Here is a 22,718-nt window from a genome sequence, read left to right as displayed (position 1 = left end):
TCTCATAAGTCTTTCCCAAATTCTAATATTTACATCATTATTCATACCTGTACTAAGTTTGAATTGGATCAATTCAGCCGTTCTCAAGTTATAGACCTGTTACAGACTTTGACCTTTGACCTATGACCCCAAAATCTAATCACTTAATCCTTACAACATTCCCACTTGTTTTGGTGTAACACCCCTAAACTTTTGGTTTGTGCAAATAGTAGTTAATAAATATCTGTTCTTTCTTACCTTTGGTTTCCTTTCTCATCCGATCGCTTTCGTGATTTCCCCATTGAGTTCCTGTGGTGCGATTTCGGCCAACGCTTTATAATCGGGTTAGTCATTGCTAACGGCTCGGATTCCGCAGTTCGCTTCACTCGGCGTAAATCATCAATCACACTGTGGTCCGGGCGGGAGTATTTCCTTGCGTACCGGAAGGCGCTGGTACTTAGGTCATAGGACGGATAGGCCTAATACCCTATTCAGCGCTGACCGGGCGTGACGTCATACCCCTAGGATCAGCAACGACCAGTATACAGGACAAGGGGTTAACACCCCTTGGTAAGGGGAGCGCTGTCATCTGGATTCCGTAACAATATATGTATATATATTGCCGTTTGAACAGAAGTGCGCGAGGAGGGAAGAGAAGCGAGAAGGAAGCCTTGAGACAAGTGCGACAGAAGCGAGAAGGAAGCCTTGAGACAAGTGCGACAGAAGCGCGGGGGAAGCCATTAACACAAGTGCGCGAGAGAAGCGCGGGGGAAGCCTTGAGAGAAGTGCACGACGTCACCCTGCTCGCTCCCAGCCTGACGAGGCCCGGCTTGCTGTGCGCCCTGCCAAGCCTTCCAGCTTGTGGTCCGAGCTGAACCTTCCTCCCGGTCCAGCCAATCGTTCCTGCCTCCATTCCCCATTCGTGTGAGTCCGTCTTTGTTTGTTCTGTCCCTGGGTTAATTAAGACTGTAATAGATAAGCTAGCAATTTTCACTGTGTCACCTTTCCTCTTCTGTATTTTATTTTCTTATCCTTCCTTCTTCCTTGGTTTCTTTCAATTGTGTAAATAGTAAATAAATTATATTTGTATTTCTTACCCTTTGTCTTTCTTTCTTCTTTACATCCTTCGTTTTAGTCTTTTCCCCATTGAATATCTGTGGCGCGATTCGGCCAACGTTCAGGAATCGGGTTAGTCGGGGTAACTGTTCGGGCGCGGCGGCCATCCGCTCGGCAAACAACATCCTCGCCGCGGTCCCGTAACAATATATATATATATATATATATATATATATATATATATATATATATATATATATATATATATATATGTGTGTGTGTGTGTATGTGTATGTGTGTTTAAAGGAATTTAAGAGGATAACTCAGACTCCGGTTGACTCAAGAATTGCCTTTGTGATGAAAAGATATTCATTTCCATTTCTGTGTAAATACTAATTGGGGATAAGGTTTGTGAAAGCCGTTGTACAAAGACAATTATCTTTTGGTTCAAACGACCCACTGAGAAGATAACAGTTTAATCAGGGATCCCTCATCCCCCGATCTAAACCCCTCCCCACTCCCTACTCCCTAACCAGTAATTCCTCAAACCCCGATCTACCCCCTTATCAGAATCCCTCATCCCCGATCTAAACCTCTCCCCACTCCCTAATCAGTAATTCCTCAAACCCCGATCTACCTCTTCCTAATTCCTTATCAGAATCCCTTGTCCCTCGATCTCCTCCTTCCTACCCCCTCCCACTGTGAGGACTCAATCAAACTTCTCCATTGTCTTCACTTGCAATAAATGAAGCCAAAAAGGTGCGATCAGGGAAGAATAGTCGTGTCGACCTGGGGTCCTTGTGTCGACCTGTCAACTCGCTTGGATGCGAGTTTATTATACCATGTATTTCTGTTGTAACAGAATGAGTATTTTTCCCAGTGTTATTAAATTTTACAAGTATTCAATGAGTGAACATGACTTGTTTTTGTACACATTTTTCCACGACAGGGGTTGTTTTTTTTTGTTTGTTTTTTTTGTATACAAGATCGAGGCTCGTGAAAGAGCGAACATTAATCACACAGAAAGACAAACAGACACATAAAACAAATAACATCGGGAGCGGTAGACAAGATGGGGAGAGAGGGGGAAGGACACAAACACAACATTTGAGAGCAGGGACCGAGAGACATGGAGACATCGAGAGATCTGTGGGAGGGAGAGGGCTTTGGGGGGGAGGCATGTGAAGGGGGGGGGGGTGGGAGAGGTATAAACATATGGACACTGCCAGGACTTCCAGGAAAGAAGTTGGAATTTCAAACAAGGTGGATCTGGGGTGAATTAGTGGGGGTAGAAAAGATCAAGGTTTTGGATGGGGGAAGATAAGAGATGGTGGTGAACAGCTGTTTTAAAGACCTGGAGGGAGGAGTGGGATTGAAGGGAGTGTGGGAGTTTGTTCCAGAGGCGGGAGAAAAGAGGAATGAAAGAGTGAAGGTGAGCAGAGAGCCGAGATTTCGGCAGTTTAACCATCAGAGGGTTGCTGGCAGATCTTGTGCGACCTGTAGGAATATTTGGGGGACAGAGCACAGAGAGAGCTGGGGGAGCAAGGCCGGAGAGGAGTCGGTAGAAGACAGAGACCACCAACCTGCCTGCGGTGAGTAAGTGAAAGGCCCTCGGAGGTAGGTAGTGGGGTCCACTACCTACCTCCACGCGATAGCAGGGTCCAATCGTCTGACACTGCTTACCTGTACCACGTGATGGTTTCAATCGGGGAACATACCCTCCGGCGGTGTGCCACTTTCTTTTGTTCCTGGATGGAAATTTAGATGGCCGAACAACCGTTGGTACACGCTGGGCTGATGTAAATTTTGTTTCAGCCAATCGCTACTCTGGGTGCGAGCAATGGCGGTCCAATGGAAGAAAGGACATTCATGGACAGAGCCAAATAAACTTTTAACGATTTGATTTATTTACAAGTATTTACAGTGCAACTTATCGATAGGAAAGAAAAAGGGACGAGAGGCAGAAAGTTAGCTTAATCTATGCCTTATGATGATTGCTACAAACAAAACACGACAAACAAGGATGCCCAGGACACATTCACGGGGGAGGGGGAGGGGAAAACGAACATCGGGATCCTGTTAGAAAAATGACCACGATGTTATCAGATGCTTCCCCTCGCGACGACCTTTGTCTTGATCTCACCAACGAGCACCAGGCCAGCAAATGGCAGTCCCAAACGCAAGCAGGCAAAGACAATCCCCAGCACAAACATGAACAGGCAAAAGGCGTTCTGAACTCGGCAGAGTGAGTGCATCAGGAACCGTGCAGGTAAAAACCAGTACACTTGAAGAAAGCGCACGTCATGATCTCATGCAGAGTACGAGTACGTCATGGCCTTGTGCAGAGTAAGAGTAGGTCGTGGCCTCGTGCAGAGTAAGAGTAGGCCGTGGCCTCGTGCAGAGTAAGACTACGTCATGTCCTCATGCAAAGTTCGAGAACGTCGTGGCCTTGTGCAGCGAGAAGGAAACGTCATCAACTCGTGCAGCAATAAAGAGCAGATATATATATATTATATATATATATATATATATATATATATATATATATATATATATATATATATATATATACATCAGGGTGGAGCTTATTTTTGAACTTTTGAAATATGATCTTCTTACCCTCTCAATTTGTTCCTATATATGAAATAAAAATTCAGGCAAATTATGAGCACAATTGAACAATATTTAGGGGTAGTGCAATGATGGTAAAGTTTCTGATACCCCAAAGCTGCGGCCGCCCTTTTATTTCGCATACTACTGATAATAGATTAATTCCGTTGATAAATTAAGAACCCAATTTTAACTACTAAGTAAATTGACACTCTCTCCTATCATCATCCACACAACATGCAATCATTGTGGTAAAATTAATTACTGGGAACACAGATAAAACCTTTAAGTTATAAAACTCTGTGCTCCATTAAATAAATAATTACAGTAGTAATATGTACATTGTACATACACAATATCTGTTATAATAAAAGAGTAAAATGTTTGTTGAGCTAGAGTCTGCTAGACAATAAATGCTAAAATGAGATGTAGCGCTGACCTGGGAACGCTTATCACCATAGTATCTAAAAGTAAACACTGTACATAGGTGTATCACAGAACACTATTTGAAAATAAAAACGAAGTTATCACAGGCTTTGCAGAGAATCACAGACACAATGGGTGTATAAACATGGTATAATATTATCACAGATTATAGAAGCATAATCATTGTGGTTCAACTGGTTCATATCTATTATCCAACCAATCATCCGAATCCCATTGTTTTTCTGATAAATTGATAATGCAAATTTTCCATGAATTTATATTCCAGACATGTTCAGACTTGTTTACTGTTTGGACTCAATGGACTGACTATGCTGACTAAGCAACAGCTGCAACACTGTTGCAGCAGTATGTTTGTGTAATTGCTTGAGGCATTGTGCTCACTGCTCAGTTATTAATAGAACTGTTTGAATTTTCTTGATTCTTAATTTCTTAATGCTATGTTCTACTTCTTTCAGATTCATATCTGATTGAAAATGTCATCTGTGGAAAAAGCAACAAGATCTCAAACCAAGTTGTATCTCCTTGGCGACTCTGTGACTGAATTAAGTGGCAGCAAGTTGCCATCATTGCGTATGGCTCTTGGATTCTTCCTACATCACCATCTCGATCTGAAGGAGACCGTAAGACAATCGTCGGATGTTACCATCACGGAAATAGCTAACTTTTGGAAGAAAGCTAGAATCCCGATGAGAGCTCATCAAAACTGCCAAACCAAGCTTGAGCAGACATTTGAAGAATGGCGTCTTCTGAAAAAGAACAAAGCGCGAACGTCACCAACTCAACTCGCGAGAGAGTCGGCTTTTGTTTCCAGGCTTGAAGACCTTTTTGATGTCGCTCATGCTGATGCTCTGACCAATACGTCAGTATTACAAGAAGACAAGGATTTCTTGTTAGCCCAGTGAGAAAAGGGAAGAAGGGGGTCGCTGGCTGGAGTCGATGTAAAGCTTGCTGCGAAGGAGAAAACGGCGTCCAAAAGAGAGGAGGAAATGCTTGCCAGGCGACAGTGAATGGAGCAAATGATACAGTTAGCAGCTTCTACAGCTGAACTGATTTCATCTGGTTCTGAATCTGAAAACAGCTCAGCAGAAGATAGTGAAAAGATGGAAACTGGGGACAATGCAAGTGAGGGAGCTGCTGGAGGCATCACATTTCAGACACAAAAAAGAAAGAGGGGGCGAAAAACTGTCGTTACTGAAGAACTCGCAGCCGCTCTAGATCGCACAAAAGTGTCAGACCGCAAAGCCGTTTTTGTTATAGCAGAAACTGCCAAAAGCTTGGGACAGAACATTGATGAACTTGCTCTAAACAGAGACTCAATTCGCCGACAAAGAGTACAACACTGAGTCCAGAGATCTGCAAATATAAAGGTGGAGTTTCAGGGTAACGTTCCCCTTGTTGTTCACTGGGATGGCAAACTGATCCTTGATATAATTGGAAAAGAGAAGGTTGATCGCCTGCCAGTATTGGTTTCAGGGAAAGGAGTTTCTCAGCTACTCACAGTTGCCAAGCTTCCATCTGGAACAGGCGAGGCTCAGGCTGCTGCTGTCTTTGGAGCCATTGAAGACTGGGGCATAGCCGACAGCATCCGAGCTATGTGTTTTGACACGACCAGCTCAAACACTGGTCGGATCGCTGGTGCCTGTGTCCTCCTAGAGCAGAAGCTTGAGAAGGAGCTCTTGTCACTAGCTTGCAGGCATCACATTATGGAATTGATAATTGGTGCAGTGTTCCAAGTGTGTATGGGATTGGGAGCCAAATCTTCTCCCGAGGTTCCACTCTTCAAACGCTTCCAGGAATACTGGGGATTCATAGACACGGCCAAGTATGAACCAGGGATTGCAGCTGATGACGTGGCAAGTCTAGTGGAAGACATAAAGCAAGGCACTATCGATTATGCCAACAAGCATCTTGAACAGAGTCAGCCGAGAGATGATTATAAAGAATTCTTGGAACTTGTGATTGTCTTTCTCGGTGCTGCTCCTGCCAGAGGAGTGCGATTCATGTCACCCGGAGCAATGCACCACGCCCGCTGGATGTCCAAAGTAATATACTGTCTCAAGATCTGGATGTTCAAGGCTCAATTCAAACTGACTCCTGCAGAAAAGAGAGGATTACGTGATGTGTGTGTATTCACAGTACGTGTCTACCTGACAGCCTGGATCTCTGCACCTCAAGCATCAGGTGCTCCTTACAGTGACCTGCTGCTGCTGAAGTCACTGCTTGAATACTCATCAATCCATCCAGCCATCTCAAAGTCAACATCACGCAAGTTTTCCAATCACGTGTGGTACTTGTCACAGGAACTTGTTAGCTAGGCTTTCTTCGACAGTCGGGTCAGTTCGTCAACCAAGAGACTGATGGTGAGTGCCATGAAGAATGAAGAAGACCAAGATCAGGATCATTCCAAGCGAATCACTGTTGCTCTTGATTCATTCAAGGACAAGAACTTGGAAGATTTCATCACAGCAAGGTCAATGAAACTTCTGCGAATGATGGAACTTCCAGATGGATTTCTCGCGGTTGATCCGGACTTGTGGGATGACAGAGACAACTACAAGCAGGCTGCAGAAACAGTCAACTCTCTAAAAGTTGTCAATGACTACGCTGAACGTGGAGTGGCACTTATTCAGGAGTACAGTGGGTTGATAACCCGCGATGAAACTCAGCTGCAATTCCTGCTGCAAGTTGTCGAGGACCATCGCAGAATGTACCCTGATAGCAGAAAACATACACTGTCCGGGATGCCATGAAAATAATAAATTTGGGGTTTGCTGGACATTGTCAGACTGATACTATGAACTCTGTCAGAAACTGAACAAAGAATTCACTATTAACGTGTTCAAAAATAAATACTGTGTTCAAGTGTGTTGTTTAAAATAAATTAAGATATAGTCTGATATACTCGTAATTCGTTGAATTTTTATAATTTTCATAATCTTTGAGGCCCTTGAGCTACCCCTACACATAATAATTTAGTGCTCAAACGTTTTACACAGTGTTTCTATATTATATGGAACAGATTAAGTGGGTAAGACTTTCAAAAACAAAGATTTAGTTTTTAAAATTTTTTAAAGCTCCACCCTAATATACATATATATATATATACATATATATATATACATATATATATATATATATACATATATATATATATACATATATATATATATACATATATATATATATATATACATATATATATATATATATATATATATACATATATATATATATATACATATATATATATATATATATATATATATATGTATTATTACGGTTTTTAGAACCTTCACTTTGTAAATTTAGTAGTAAATTTCCTGTGTACATTTCCCTTTAATTGGCTGTTAATTGAAATAACTGCACCTTAGCTAGTCCATGTACAAGCACGTAGAAAACCATAGAACATCTCTATAGTTATTTCTTTATTATGTGTATCAGTTAAGGCTGTGTCTCCACAAGTTGATCTTACGTTGCACCAAAATCAAATAAGATAGATCCCCTTTCGATGGCCCCAGAACCTCCATTGCCAACTGCATTGCCAACTGCATTACCAACTGCATTCGCCGCCATTCTACATGTGCTCCAACTCGGAGAAGAAGGGCGTTGCCCGCCCATCGTCATCAGGAGGAGGAGTCAGTCAGCCCCGATGGACCAACCAAGAATGAGTGGGTTTGGCTTGAGAGGGCGGAGAGAGAAACCTCGAGCAGGTTCGAGGGCGAGGTTATAAAACCCGTTGCATCAGCCCCCACCAGGAGATGCGTAAGAGAGAGATGAGCAAAGGAGCATGCACTAAGAGATACGTGGAGGGAGGTGCTTGGACGTGGAGAGATTCTGCGGAGAGGTGAGCTTGCGGTTCTGCTGAGAGAGATGCTGTTTCAACAGCCCCAGCAACATGAAGCCCTGATGCGCTGCGGCGCGCAAAACCTGCTGCGTGAACCAGATTGCGGGGGAGTCGGCGGCCGTTCGCCTCCAGCCTGCCGTTCTGCCCGGACCTGAACCCTTCCTCTCCTTCCAGCCATTCGTTCCTGCCTTCATTCCCCATTCGTGAGTCTGCCCGTCGTCTGTCCTTTGTGTATTCTGGGTATAATAATATTCTGGATATATATTCTGGGTATAAGTTAAGCTTGTTTAAGGAATTGCTCTGTGTCCTTCTGCTCCTTCCATTTCCCTGTAAATTACATTTCTTCGTTCTTCTTCTTCTTCGGGTTTTGTGTGAATAATTAATAAATACCTGTTCCTCCTTCACTTTGGTTTTCATTCACATCCGATCGCTTTAGTGATTTCCCAATTGAGTTCCTGTGGTGCGATTTCGGCCAAAGCTCCGCAATCGGGTTAGTCATTGTTTAACGGCCCGCGCCGCAGTTCGCTCACTCGGCGCAACCAATCAAATTACACTGCGGCACAGGCGGGGGTGTTTCCTTGCGTCCCGGAAGGCGCTGGTACTTAGGTCATAGGACGGATAGGCCTAATTCCCTACCCAGCGCTGACCGGGCATGACGTCATACCCTCAGAATCGGCGACGGCCAGTATAGAGGACAAGGGGTTAACCCCCCTTGGCAAGGGGAGCGCCGTCGTCCCAGATCCGTAACAATATATATATTCGGCAACCAGGCACCTAAGGAGAAGAGGGTCCAGCCAAGAGAGCGAAAATCATGTGTTCAAGGCCTTTTTGTCATGCCCTGGCAAGGGTGGGGCCGTTTTAGAAGGTTTTTCGGGCTGCTGATTGATGGAGTGTCACTCTACCCCCACAAGCCCTCTCGAAGGGACTTTTACCTGGTGCTTGGACGGTGTGCCTTTTGAGCCTGTGTGCATTACCTGGCAAATTCTCCCCTTATGAGTAGAGGGCATGTCTTTCCCCTCCCCAACGTATAACGACATACTAACCCATATAAGGGGAGGGGACTAAGAGAATGCTCTGCTATGAAATAACTATTCTAAGGGACCTGTATGGTGGTTGCCATTACTTCTTAGCGGTTTCCAAAAACCGCAACAATATTAATAACATCGGTGTCATGCTCATAAAGCCATTATCTGACCAGACATGCTCTGTGGATGGGGGCATTGTCATGCTTCTGCCCAATGTTGCCCTTTACTGATGATGTCTTACCCTCGGAGTTCCATGCTGACATCACCTTAGACACCGTTGCTCGTGAACCATCAGCAAAGCGAGCTGTCTTTGTCACTGTAGCTCCTGCCAAACGCCACCAATGTGCATGCTCTCCATAATTATCGGCAACCAGGCGTGTGCAGCATATTTATACATAACCCTGAGTATACTGGGATGTTATTTGTTTAATTAACGCACAGGCCACACCTACGTGGAAGCCACAGCTTTCAATATACTTGGTGTCCCTCATTTACCCAGGTGTTTCCATAAATTTGTCCACTATCTGTGTCTCATATAAAGCTGGCCATACCTTGTGGCAATTCTTCCGGGTACTTACGACAAGTGAACATCACTCAATCATTGGAGTGATGTTCATTTGTTATGAGAATACACTTGTGCAATGCGCAAACATTTTCCAAACAAATTCGATGACGTTAGCATCATTTCATGAATTTTTTATATACTAGCGAGGTACCTGTGCTACGCACGGGTGGGAGGCCAGAGGCAAACAGACAATGCAGAACCGGCGAATGCTAAAGCATGAAACCAATAAATTTCACATTACTGTGGCAATGTGGCACCTTCAGTCGCACGTCAGTCATGGACAGCTCAAGTTTGTGAAGGACTTCCATGAAAAACGTACCCGTTCGCAAACAAACAGGTACGTGTGTTCCATTGCCAGTCAATGGCGATTCTGCATATGGTGATCCGCTAATTCACGTTTAGAAAGTAGAAACCGTCAAGGCATTCCATCATTCACTTGAACTCGATATCTCTTTTTTCATTCCAAACAGCATAACTCCAATCACAAATTAAATAACTAATATAAAAAATAAACTTTTGACAACATTCGTGACATAAACATATATTTAAATCCTGATGTGAAGTTCCGTACGGTTGAGTGAACACAATTACGAATTCAAAATCGTAATTGTATTCACTCAATTCCAATCATCAATTGATACTTTAACAAAACGATTAACATGATTAACGTTTAACGATTTAACATTACGATTGAATGAAGGTTGTATTGGGATATTATCAAACCCGCGCATTGCCGTCATCTGTCCACTTCCAGATTCGCTGCAGGTTCGTAATTCTCATCAGAATCTAAACAATATTTGTAGAATTTCAACAAAAGCCACATCACTGTTCATATCGGTAAATATTATTCCATCGTGTTTGGAAAAACTGGAAAATTGGAAAACTTGGAAAACTTGGAAAACTTGGAAAAACAATATACCCTATTTTACTCCAGGGGGTCCTAGGATTACCCACCCAAAATACAGTTGCGATCGGTTCAGCCGTTTTTGCGGTACCTTCGAACGACAGACAGACGGATGGACATTTGGTGAATTATAGTAAGATTCCAATGTTCAGAAAAATTAAATTTTAAAAAAGATGCAACACATTTATCTTTTGAACAGACAACTGGGTTATTAACAGCAAACAAAATATTTCTGGAATACGTTTTTTGTTGTTGCAAATGTGGACTGTCAATAAATTGTATTACTAGACTGTAAAGTTATGTTGATCAACTACCATCAGCGAAGTGACTAGTTCAATACTATTAGTCTGTGAATGAGAGCTCTGGATCACTTGACATTTTGACCTTCAAAAAGCTGATCTTTCAACCCTGATAATACCACTTGACCTCTTGTCCCCCATTTTACACTCATAACTAGTTATTCAATTAATTCTAAAAACAACTTTATCCAATAAAAAGACTGCATAGTCAAATCATTTTGAAAAGAGAGGTCATAAATCATCTTAAACATACACTAAAATATTTTAGAAGACCAAATCATCACCATCATACTGAAATACGCAATTTGGGGTCTGTCTGTTCACGATACAATCGGTCGTTACTTATCCAATCTCAACCAAACTTGACAAGAGGACTAAGGGTCACAATGATGGAGGTTGTGGCGACTTCCTTTGTCCTCTTCCCCAATGGAGTTTTTCGCCTTGGGAAAAATCTGTGTTAAGGTGCATATCCATGGTAAGACAGCTAATCGTGGCCTTTTTCCAAGGCCGCTTCCAATAACAAGAGTAATAACAACACAAATGATAAATAGCACAATATTAATATTACAACAAAACAATATTAACGCTGTGAGCAGTGATGCCGGGGTCCCTATCACTTCTATGACGTCGTTGTTAACATATATTCCCCAGGGGTACTCGATCATGTCTGCCAAGTTTCACAACAATTGGTTGCTTTGGGCAGATGGAGCTCATGAGCCTTGGTCGGCAGCTCATGTAGGAGAAGGAAACCCTGAATCCAAATCCGACGCTGCCTTGAGATTCAGGTTTTCAGACCAAAGCCTTAGGTTTTAACAGAGTAAAGGCAGAAATCCTTCTTAAAGGAGATGGCATTTGTATTTGTTAACCCATGGGCCACCCTTGAGCAAGGTTTACTACCCCATTAGTGTTACATGGAGCCATGGGAGCAGCTTGTGGTAGATGGACATGCAGGCAGCTGATACATATTGCCAGTCATGACTGCATGGCCTTGATGCTAGGCAGATAATTCTCTTATGGAGAACAATGGCTCGGATCACCCATCTAGTATAGACACTGCATGAAAGAAGGTAATGGCAAACCACTTAACTGTGCATGCCAAGAAAATAATAATGTTCAGAAATCTAAGAGATAAAGCTATGGTGCTGGATGATTAGCCCCCCCAGGTTTGAAAGCAACCAAATGGCTACTGGGGAAGAGCAAAGTGTTTTGATGAGTAGGACTAGCCATTATGATGGGAATGGATCAAACCCACAAGGAAACCCAGTCACTGAGGTCACCAAAAAAGAAAGTCGAACTCAGCTTCTCAAACATTCACAAATTATGGACATGGACTGCAAGGTCAATGAATCAGGGAAAGTTAAAGGTAACAAGAAGAAAAACATAAAATGTCATAGACCCATTGGTTTAACAAAATGGCCGCCAGTCAGTAATCTTTGATCGCATCACGAAACAAAATTATGTGCATATGTAAACCTGTATGTATTGTCTTTGTACCAAGTAACTAAATCCTCCGAGATATGGTTGTGGATGCACACACGTACAGACGGACAGACAGACAGACGACACCCAATCCATAAGTGCCCGTTTCAGACTAAGTCCAATGGGGACTAATAAAGCAAGAGATTGAGAGGAATGGAGAGGTTAAGAACTGAAATTTTGGGGACAAGTGAACTTAGATGGACTGGTTTGAAAGACAAAGTAATTTATAATCTAAATAGAAGAAAGAACCACCTTTAGAGGCCATTTTTCCATGCAGAGCAGGGGTTGGCCTTTTCTTTTGGCACCGTGGTCGCCTTTTTGAGGCAATGTTTTATGACCGGATGCCCTTTCTGCCGCCAACCCTGTTAGTCGCCTCTTGCGACACACAGGGAATTACCAGTGAACTGGTACTCAATTTTCCGACCTTGGAAGGACCACAGGCTGAGTCAACCCCCCTGGCATTAATTCAGCGATCGACCGGCATTCAAACCCAGGATCCTAGGATCCAAAGCTGGCACCCTAACTGCTAAGCCAACACCAGGCTCCAATTTATAATCTAAATCTTGAGCATAAATAACTACTTGAAAAAATTTGTACTAAAAAAAAATAAAAATAAATCAAAACAGCTACCAATTGGAAGAAATTTTCTAAGTAATAAATATACTGACAGTCTTATACATAAAGAAGAAAGTTTGCCTGTGTATGTGTTTGTTCATTTATGCATTCGGACTCTGCAGGAACCAGTGCAAGCTAAAATTTTCAAGGCCTACGGTACTCTTTCATATGGCCTCCTCTTTAATCCAGAGGTCGAGGGCTATGTTTGGATAAAAAAATTAATTTACCCCAAATAAAACTACATAATTGGCCTTCAGACTTCAATCGGGTCTTGTGCTTACACACCGACTGGGATTTCTTTTTCGTTAATACGTATTGTGAAGATAGTTTGTTGAGGTTGTAGTGATCTGTTGTCAACAACACAAATTGAATTACCCCCACCACCAAAGGTGGGCAGAGGTTATATTTATGTTTCACATCTGTCTGTTTGTCTGTCTGTGAACTGGATATCTCCAAAGGTTGTGGATGGATTCGGACAGAACTTGGTGGGCAGATTCGGTGTGAGACAAGGACGAAATGATTCGGTTTTGGTGAAAATTCCGGCTCCGGATCTGGATACTATAATTTTTTAAGTGATTCTTCACCATTGAGAGATAGGGCCAAAAACTACTTAGAGCACGATATCTCAAGACGGATTCAGACGAAACTTGGTAAAAAGGTTGGGTGTGACAGAAGAATCGATTCAATTTCGATGAAGATCCAAATCCGGATCTGGATATGATAAAATATATATATATATTCTTCAACATGGAAAGATAGGGCCATCAACGATATAGTGTATAGCATGATATTTCAAGAGGTTGTGGAAGAATTATACCAAAACCTGGTGGACGAGTTGGTTAGGTGACAATAACAAGCCGATTCGATTTTGGTTCATGTCTGAATCCAGATCCAGTCTATCCGTGGGAGAGAAAACAAACTGTTCAGCCTGGAGGAGGTATTCGCTTGACTGCGTACTGTTCTAGTTTTAGACGTTTTGTCTCACCAAGGATGACAAAAGCTATAACACAACTGTTTTAGGTTTGTATTAATGTGCAGGTAAACGTTTACAAATCCCATTGCATGTGTACATGTTGGGTCGTTATCTGTAATACCACCTTGTGGGAGAACGTACCACCTTATTGACAATGTTAAAAATCTCACACCAAGTATCATGTGATACGTTGTTTGGCATTACGAAGAACATGTAGAACTCGCTTGGTTGGGGTGCATTCCAAGTGAAATGTTACTATATTTCACCAAATGTCCGTCTGTCCCTTCAAAGGTACCGCAAAAACGGCAAACGGAAACGGCAAAATATCGCAACGATATTTTGGGTGGGTATTCATGGGACCGCTTGGGTAAAATAGGCTATATCGTATATTCCTTTTTCAATTTTCCAGTTTTTCCAAACACGATGGAATAATATTTACCGATATTAACAGTGATGTGGCTTTTGTTGAAATTCTACGTACAAGGAGAGAGTAGATCGACTCCTGATGAACTCTTCCTATATAAACGTGCGGCTCCGAAAACAAAAACCAAAAACCAAAGAAACACGTCAGCATGTGCAAAGCGACTGAGAAACAGGTGTAGCGGCCGCTTCCGTGTTACAGATTCGGCGCACAATCTTCACACATAAACGTGCGACTGCACCGATCGTAACGATTTTTTGTAAGTATTTCTGGAACCCCTGCAGTAAAATAGGCATAATGCATCATACGTGTTTTACATTACCTCAGCGTAATTAAAACCGTGAACACAGCGAATGTTGGGGAGTCCATGGATCGTGTACCCGCCCGCCCGCTCGCAACGGTACCCGCCCTAAGGGTGGGGCTTCAATTGGGAGGTGCAAATGATTATTTAAACGATTTCTATAAACATCCGTTAAATCATATCACACGCAAATCATCAAAATCTAAACAGTATTTTTTGGAATTTTAATTAAAAAAACCACATCAGTGTTCATATCGGTAAATATTATTCCATCGTGTTTCAAATCGTGACATCAGCTGTACGCTTTTCATTAGGAAAATTATTTAGGAAAAAAAAAATGGAATGATTTTGCACCTCTTCTTCAGCTTAGAACTTCAGGATAGACGACATTGCTGATAAAAGTTCCTTTTCTCTCTAAAAGGTCCTTTTCCCTCTTTGAAGTACATGGCAAACATTTTTATATTGTCGCTGCTGCCAACGCGACGCCATGGCATTATTCATTACATTCATTCATTTATTTATTCATTCAATGACCATTAAACATTATTCTTATGTTCATTAAACGTTCATCAAACATTAAACGTTCATTAAACGATTACGAAAATAACGAAAAACATTACGAAATTACGTTGATAAACGCCTTCACATTACCTCAGCGTAATTCAAACCGTGAACACATCGAATATTTATATTGGAGAGGCCATTGACAAAACGATTTCTTTTCTCTGGTACATGTTTCTGGGCGGGTACCGTTTCAGATAAACAGGTGAAATGCCTCCCAAACGGAAATCTTCATTAACGAAAACGTCCAAGGAAGCTGTTGCAAGAAGGAAGGCTAGGCTAGACAAGGACTATCGGAAGCAGGAACAAGTACGTAACATGGCTGCACACCAGTCTCGGAGGCAGTCCGAGGAATACAGATCTGGTGAACAAGGACATGACACAGCTGCACACCAGTCTCAGAGGCAGTCCGAGGAATACAGATCTGGTGAACAAGGACATGACACAGCTGCACACCAGTCTCAGAGGCAGTCCGAGGAATACAGATATGGTGAACAAGGACGTGACACAGCTGCACACCAGTCTCAGAGGCAGTCCGAGGAATACAGATCTGGTGAACAAGGACGTGACACAGCTGCACACCAGTCTCAGAGGCAGTCCGAGGAATACAGATCTGGTGAACAAGGACATGACACAGCTGCACACCAGTCTCAGAGGCAGTCCAAGGAATACAGATCTGGTGACCAAGGACGTGACACAGCTGCACACCAGTCTCAGAGGCTGTCCGAGGAATACAGATATGGTGAACAAGGACGTGACACAGCTGCACACCAGAGCGCTAGGAAAGTCCAGCTTAAAGTGGCTCTAATGCAAAAGAGGAGGATTGGAGCAGTGTTTGATGTCCAGCACTTTGAAGAAGCTGACTATCCAGCAAAGCAGTAAGGTCACAAGCTGCCAAGTCTGTATGATACAGGACGTAAGTGCCCCTTCTGCAAGGCCCACTGCTGGAATGACGAACAACCTGGATTTTGCTGTGAGAAGGGAAAAATTGCAATCAATCTGCTCGAGACCTACCCTGAATATTTCAAAGTTCTGTTCGACTGAAAGGAGTTTATTGAGAAGATACGCCAGTTCAACAATGCCTTGACCATGGCATCGATTGGAATCAAGTAGCACTTCATGCCAGGATTCAGCCCCATGGTGAAGCTTCAAGGTAAAGTCTACCATGGCATTGGACCACTCCAGCCAGAAAGTGATCAATCGCATCCAACGTTCGCTCAAATAAGGTTCCATGACAGTGATGAACTGGAAAACGGACTGCGATTTAATGAACAGCTCAACGGTAATATTGACATTCATTTATTCATTCATTGAAGACTCTCCAAGACTGGCTGCGTCAGAACAATCCCTACATCCAGTCTCTGAAATCTGCCCTCGAGTTGATGGAAGCAGACAACAACATCACCATGGTTCTGGATGCAAGAAAGCAACACCTTAACTCGATATGCACATCAGGAATGCCTCCTCACAAACTCTGCCTCAAGAAGGGAGCTTCGATCATGCTGCTGCGAAACTTTGACCCTAAAAATGGCCACTGCAATGTGAGTCGTTACATCGTGGACAACCTGATGCCGAATCTCATTGATGCGACACTAGCTACTGGGCCTCATGCTGGAAACAAGATCTTCATACCGAGGATTCCAATCATTCCATCCGAAAACCTGTTCCCCTTCCAGATGCAGCGAAAACAATTCCCTGTCCGACTCTGCTTTGCAATGACCAGTAACAAGGCTCTTGGTCAGACATTAGAAAAGGTAGGCATCTACCTAAAGACAGATTTCTTCAGCCATGGACAGCCTTATGTCACCATGAGTCGCTTTGGCAGCAGCGACAATATAAAAATGTTTGCCAAGAACTTCAAAGAGAGAAAAGGAACTTTTATCAGCAATGTCGTCTATCCTGAAGTTCTAAGCTGAAGAAGAGTTACAAAATCATTCCATTTTTTTTTCCTTAAAGAAAAGCGTACAGTTGATATCACGATTTGAAACACGATGGAATAATATTTATCGATATGAACAGTGATGTGGCTTTTATTGAAATTCTACAAATACTGTTTAGATTTTGATGATTTGCGTGTGATATGATTTAACGGATGTTTATATGAATCGTTTAAAATAAAAATAAAAAAGCCTGATATTTCTGATATTTTAACATTTGGGCCTCGCAATCGAAGCCCCACCCGTAGGGCGGGTACCGTTGCTAGTACTGATGACTCCATTTTGCCTCTTTTTGTTAACGTGTACCTTACATTTTAAGCATTTCAAAACAAACAACTAGACTTCCTTTTTGGAATAAAGCAAAGAAAAGCCACTGTCAATAAGTGTAGTTCTTTCTGCCCCTTTATATCTGTGCAATGTAAAAAAACACGTTAATCGAAAACACTGGTTCATTTTGTACATGTGTGCAGCAATAAGGGCAGAGTGCAACATTCATAAAAAGTAGCATCTATGAACCTTAGTTTAGGATACATTGGTAAGGTACTTTCATGTTGTGATTTGTGCATCACAACATGCTGATCCATTTCGAAATCTTTGAAGATAAACCATGGTAATTGCTTTCACATTTTAACAGAAGACATGTTTGCAAGCTGGCAGGTTTAACAGCATTCTAGTTGTTGTTACTGAGTTGGGCTCAAAACTCCCAATTACAATGCATCACTTCCAAAACAAAAATGCAAATACAATTCTTATATTTTCCAACTGCAACGGCACTCGGTAGAGAGCATACCTCTGCCAGGCTGAACAGTTTACGTTTTGTATACCACAGATAGGTCGGTTCTGGATCCAGACCTGAACCAAAATCTAATCGGCTTGTTCTTGTCAAATAACAAACTCATCCATACAGTTTTGTCAAGTCATCCACAACTTTATGAAGTATCATGTGTTTTTGTCATATTGTTTTTCGAGAATATCATATAGTTTTTGGCCCCATCTCTCAATGGTGCCGAATCACTTTATATAAATAAAAACAAAATTCGTGTCCGGATTCTGATCTTCATCAAAATCGAATCTGTGGGTCTTCGTCACACACCCAACGTGACCACCGAGTTTCGCCCAAATCCGTCCAAAACTTTGAGATATCATGTTATACTGTATATCGCTTTTAACCAAATCACACATGGTGAAGAATCACTTAAAAATTCTCAGATCCAGATTTTGATCTTCACAAAAATTGAATCAATTCTTCCTTTTCACACACCCAACTAGTCCACCAGGTTTTGGCCGAATCCATCCACAACCTTTTGAGATATCCTATTGACAGACAGACAGACAGAGACAGGGGTGAAAACATAACTTCCGTCCATCTTCGGTGGCGGAGATAAGCAAGAATTATTACATCCTTCTTCCAACTTAGACCATTCCGTTTTGTGTTCCATATGAAATGTATCTGATCTTTAATAAGTTTCTCCTGATATCAATATTCTTGATTCATGTGTCTAATGCTAATGCAAAGAGTGCGATGCACCCCTTTGTAATACGAGACTTTTGAAATGATGTAATCGGCCCCAGAATGCTTGGTGCGCATGCACAGAAACCTAACCCTAAAAGCGGCAGTGCATCTATTGCGAAAAGAAAGTGTGTGTGTGTGTGTGTGTGTGTGTGTGTGTGTGTGTGTGTGTGTGTGTGTGTGTGTGTGTGTGTGTGTGTGTGTGTGTGTGTGTGTGTGTGTGTGTGTGTGTGTTATTGGGCTAATCCAGATTTTGAAAGTTCCCATTATTTTAGGACCTGAAGGCAAATTTGAGGAAAAGTTGGTAAATGGTCACATCGTATGGTTTTGGGGGGTGCTGAATCAATTTCTGCCGCATGCAAGTTTGTGTCTGCAACGGTTAACCTTTTAAGGGCCAAAAACGAAACGGCCGCCAAGTTATCTGAAACTACTGGCAGTGTGTGTACAGTTTTCTAGAGATGATACGAGTATGGTTTCACCTTTCACTGAAGCTAGGTTGTCACAAACTTTCATGTTCGTGACATGTTGAGCCTTTGATTTGCATCCAAGATGTCTGCCAAAAAGGTGAGACTATAAAATGAAACAATAAGTACCAGCACAAACTTTAAAACACCCCGTTAAAACACCCCGTTAAAACACCCCAAATCCACCTCTTTCAATCCCCAACTTCTTTCCTGAAATTCTTAGAAGTGTTCATCATTTGCTTTACACAGTGTACCTCTCCCTCCTCCCCCTCCACAGATCGACCGACGTCCATGTTCTCTACTGTTCTTGTGCTTGTGTGCTTTCCCCCCCGCCTCCCGCTCCCTTCAATGCATATTTTGTGTCTGTGCATGTTTTCATGTTCAATGTGCGAGCTCTTACACGAGCCTCGATTCTGTATTTAAAAAAATAAATAATTGGAAAACAGTTCGGTGCATGTCTGAGATGTGCCTGGAGACAAGTCACACCCAAGACTAGAATTCCGTAGCAGCATAGCAAACCTGTTGTGCATTTTGTGATACAAGCACCAAATTTGGCACAAATGTACATTAATATGTTGCGAACATTGTGTGGTCAGCAATGAAGACGAGAGTCTGAATTACATGTATGCAAAAGACCTTGTGAACCAGTGAAGCAAATACACGGGTAAGCATGAATTAAATCTAGGGCATGATATAATTTCCATGATGTTTACCTCTACACTCAATGGTGGAAGGAGGTAATGTTTTGATCCCAGCTTGTCTGTATGTCTGTTTGTCTGTTAGTCCACAAAATTCCAGACAAAGCTTGTAGTAGTGGTAGTTGTAGTGGTAGTGGTGATAACAGAAATTGTTATATAGAACTGAACTTATATTATTATTATATGCAGAAAATAACTTCATTTCTATATGCCCTGCAGTGGACAGGTTAATTGGTTTATGCACTGAAGGGGTCACCCTGGTGTGCACTGCTGTGTTCTGCCTCACTGAGTTGTTCAGGTATGATGTACTCAGCACAAGCTTCCGGTCGGCCCGGAGGTGGGGGTGCGGGGCCTGTCACGGAACGTCAAAACAAACGGCCTGCCGGGGCCGCCCAAAAGTCGGGCGTGAGGGGCGCGTCCACTAATGGAACGCCTCTCGCTTCCCAGATCGAGGGCCACGTGGTCAGGAGAACCTCGTCCCTTCCGGTCACACTTTGCCTATCGGCCGGCCTCGAAGACCGAAATTGTGACGGTGTCACCCGAAAAATTTGAAATTACGAAATTTGAAAAAATTTGAAAAAAAAAATTACGGAATTTCAAGTGGTCCAATATCTGAAAATGTTCGCAACATATTAATGTACATTTGTGCCAAATTTGGTGCTTGTATCACAAAATGCACAATTCTTTTGAATATTTGGGCTAAGCCGCCCCACTATTGCAATAGCATTTGACCACTTGACACAACTACGGGTAGTCAATTTCAACGACAATAAAAAGATACAAAAGATGGCCACATTGCTACTAGACAGTTCATTCTAGTCAACTGAATCAAAGTTTGTGCAACTTAATACCTCCAGACAATAATGAATACATTCATATCGAATCAGATGCAGAGAGTGCACCTTCAAAAGGCTGAGACCACAAGACAACGTGCAATTAAAGATGAAGCACCCTGTTGACTTTAAAGCATGGAGCCAAGGTAACGCACAGCCAAGGTAACGCACAGCCAAGGTAACGCACATCAATTCCCGCAGGGCAAGGGCAAACTTTGTACAGCATATTGAGATCATTCCCAGTGTTGTGCAACTGAAAAGATAGTTGCATCAGCAAGCTTCGCTCATCCCATCGAAGCTGAAGCGAATGCAGCAAACCCTTTAGCTCATTACCTCCAACATGGTGCAGAAAATAGAGGGGGAAGATTCATCAACATCCATCAATTGCTTCATCCATCAATTGCTTAATCCATCAATTGGTATATGTCGTGCGCACAAAAGTTAAGGTCGAAGCTAATTCTTGGAAAGCATCGTTCTTATAGACGTCTGAGCTGGTGGGTTCCTTATGTATATTTACATTGCATCTGGATTTTAACACCCACTGTACCATGCTCAACATATTCCACTAGTATCATTTCAACCCACCCGTTCAACTTGTTTTCCGAAATTTAAAAGGAAAGAAAAACAAATTATATATATATAATATATAATATATCTATATCTATATCTATATATATATATATATATATATATATATATATATATATATATATAAATAAATAAATAAACAAATAAATAAATAAATAAATAAAATAAATAAATAAAAAATAAAAATATATATATATACATATATAAAAAATAAATATATATAAATAAACAAATATAATTTTAAATAAATAAATAAATTAATGTTTTTTGTAATTTGCGGTGTGAATGAGATAAACGGTACCAGCATCAACACTCCGAGTTAGTGTTTCGGTTGATTTTGAAGACGCTGTCATTATAAATCAATCTCTGAAAATCTACAATAAATGGATGAGTTGCACGTGTGTGTGTCGTGTTTATCTTGTGGAGTTCAACTGGAGCTGATGTAGAATGTGATACACCGAAATGATTGTAATTATCTCCCGAGTGGATTGGGCTAATTAACTAAAAATAATCCGGAAGAATTCCCATGTTTTAAACGCACACCATCTTAAGGTGTATATAGCAGCTTAATAGGTCCTTCCAGTTCCACAGCAAGGCATTCTAATTACCAAATAAATAATAAAAACAATAATAACATTGAAACAAAGCATTTATTAATACTCATAATATTAGCAACAATAATAATATTAGTATAATTTGGCAATAATAATAACGAACATATATGCCTCGCCCCGGTCCGACTCAGATCACATCTGGGCTTGGTGAACGGTGAACCGCAAGTTAATGATCAAGGACTACAGCAGGCAGGTATGCAACAACTGAACAAGGTCGTGAACACGAGTGAAAATGTGATCCAATCGACGAACGGTGCCCACGGGTATATCTTTGAATAAGGCATAAGCGCGTAATTCAACAACAGCATAATTGTTTAGTAAAGAAACAGTCCATAAAATCGCATAATTTCATAAAAAAGCAAAATTAAATTATCGTCAAAAGGCAAATTATTTTGTTGCACATACACCGCACGAAAAGACAGGAACGACAAAGAGTCCATGAAAACGTGCTCGGAATAAACAAGAAGTGCACGAACACAACTCAAATAAACCAATAAATTAACGAAGGGGTTGGCGGTACACGAAACAAGTACGAATTCCTGCGCAATAGCAGGATGTACAAAGATTAAAGAAAGCCGCGTTGCTCTTCCTCAACACACGACTTGCCACATGTACAGCAGGTGCAGGTACGGCGTTGTGACTCACTGATGAGAAGAGGGGCCGAGCGAGCCAACGATACATGTCGATCCTGAGCTTAGCCGTGCGCGACTGTGAGAGAAGGAGGGACGCCAGCGAACTTACCCATAGTCAAAGGGGCTCTGTATGTGATCAATTCAAACTTTTCTTCCCTTGTCTCAAGTTACCTGTCATGACGATTTGAGACGGTTCTCAGGCACCATTGCACAGTTGACGAAGCACAGCAAAATATTATTCGTTGAATTTATCTGATGACATCTTCACACTTGGCAAGACCATGCACTCCGAAAAGAATCTGAAATCTCGACATCTAATCAATCCCACGTGCGCAGGTCAACACTTTACCTACGGTTTCTGCC

General features: G+C 41.9%; 1 protein-coding gene across 2 annotated transcripts in view; it reads right to left on the bottom strand.

Annotated features, from left to right (window-relative positions):
• SHMT2 (serine hydroxymethyltransferase 2) overlaps positions 1–22,483 on the bottom strand; it is a 112,987-nt gene extending 90,504 nt beyond the window's left edge. Inside the window, exon 1 of one of the 2 annotated variants that reach the window (XM_068123234.2) lies at positions 22,369–22,483. In XM_068123234.2, coding sequence (XP_067979335.1) covers positions 22,369–22,404 — 36 coding nt within the window. In that variant the 5' untranslated portion in view covers positions 22,405–22,483. Of the gene's footprint in view, positions 1–22,329 lie in introns of both variants that reach the window. The other variant, XM_068123233.2, reaches the window with a different exon arrangement.
• Positions 22,484–22,718: the final 235 nt, after the last annotated feature.

Source organism: Myxine glutinosa, chromosome 7 (genome assembly GCF_964187855.1).
Source record: "Myxine glutinosa chromosome 7, kmMyxGlut1.1, whole genome shotgun sequence".
NCBI classification, from domain to species: Eukaryota; Metazoa; Chordata; class Myxini; order Myxiniformes; family Myxinidae; genus Myxine; species Myxine glutinosa.
This window is presented reverse-complemented; position numbering and strand designations above follow the sequence as displayed.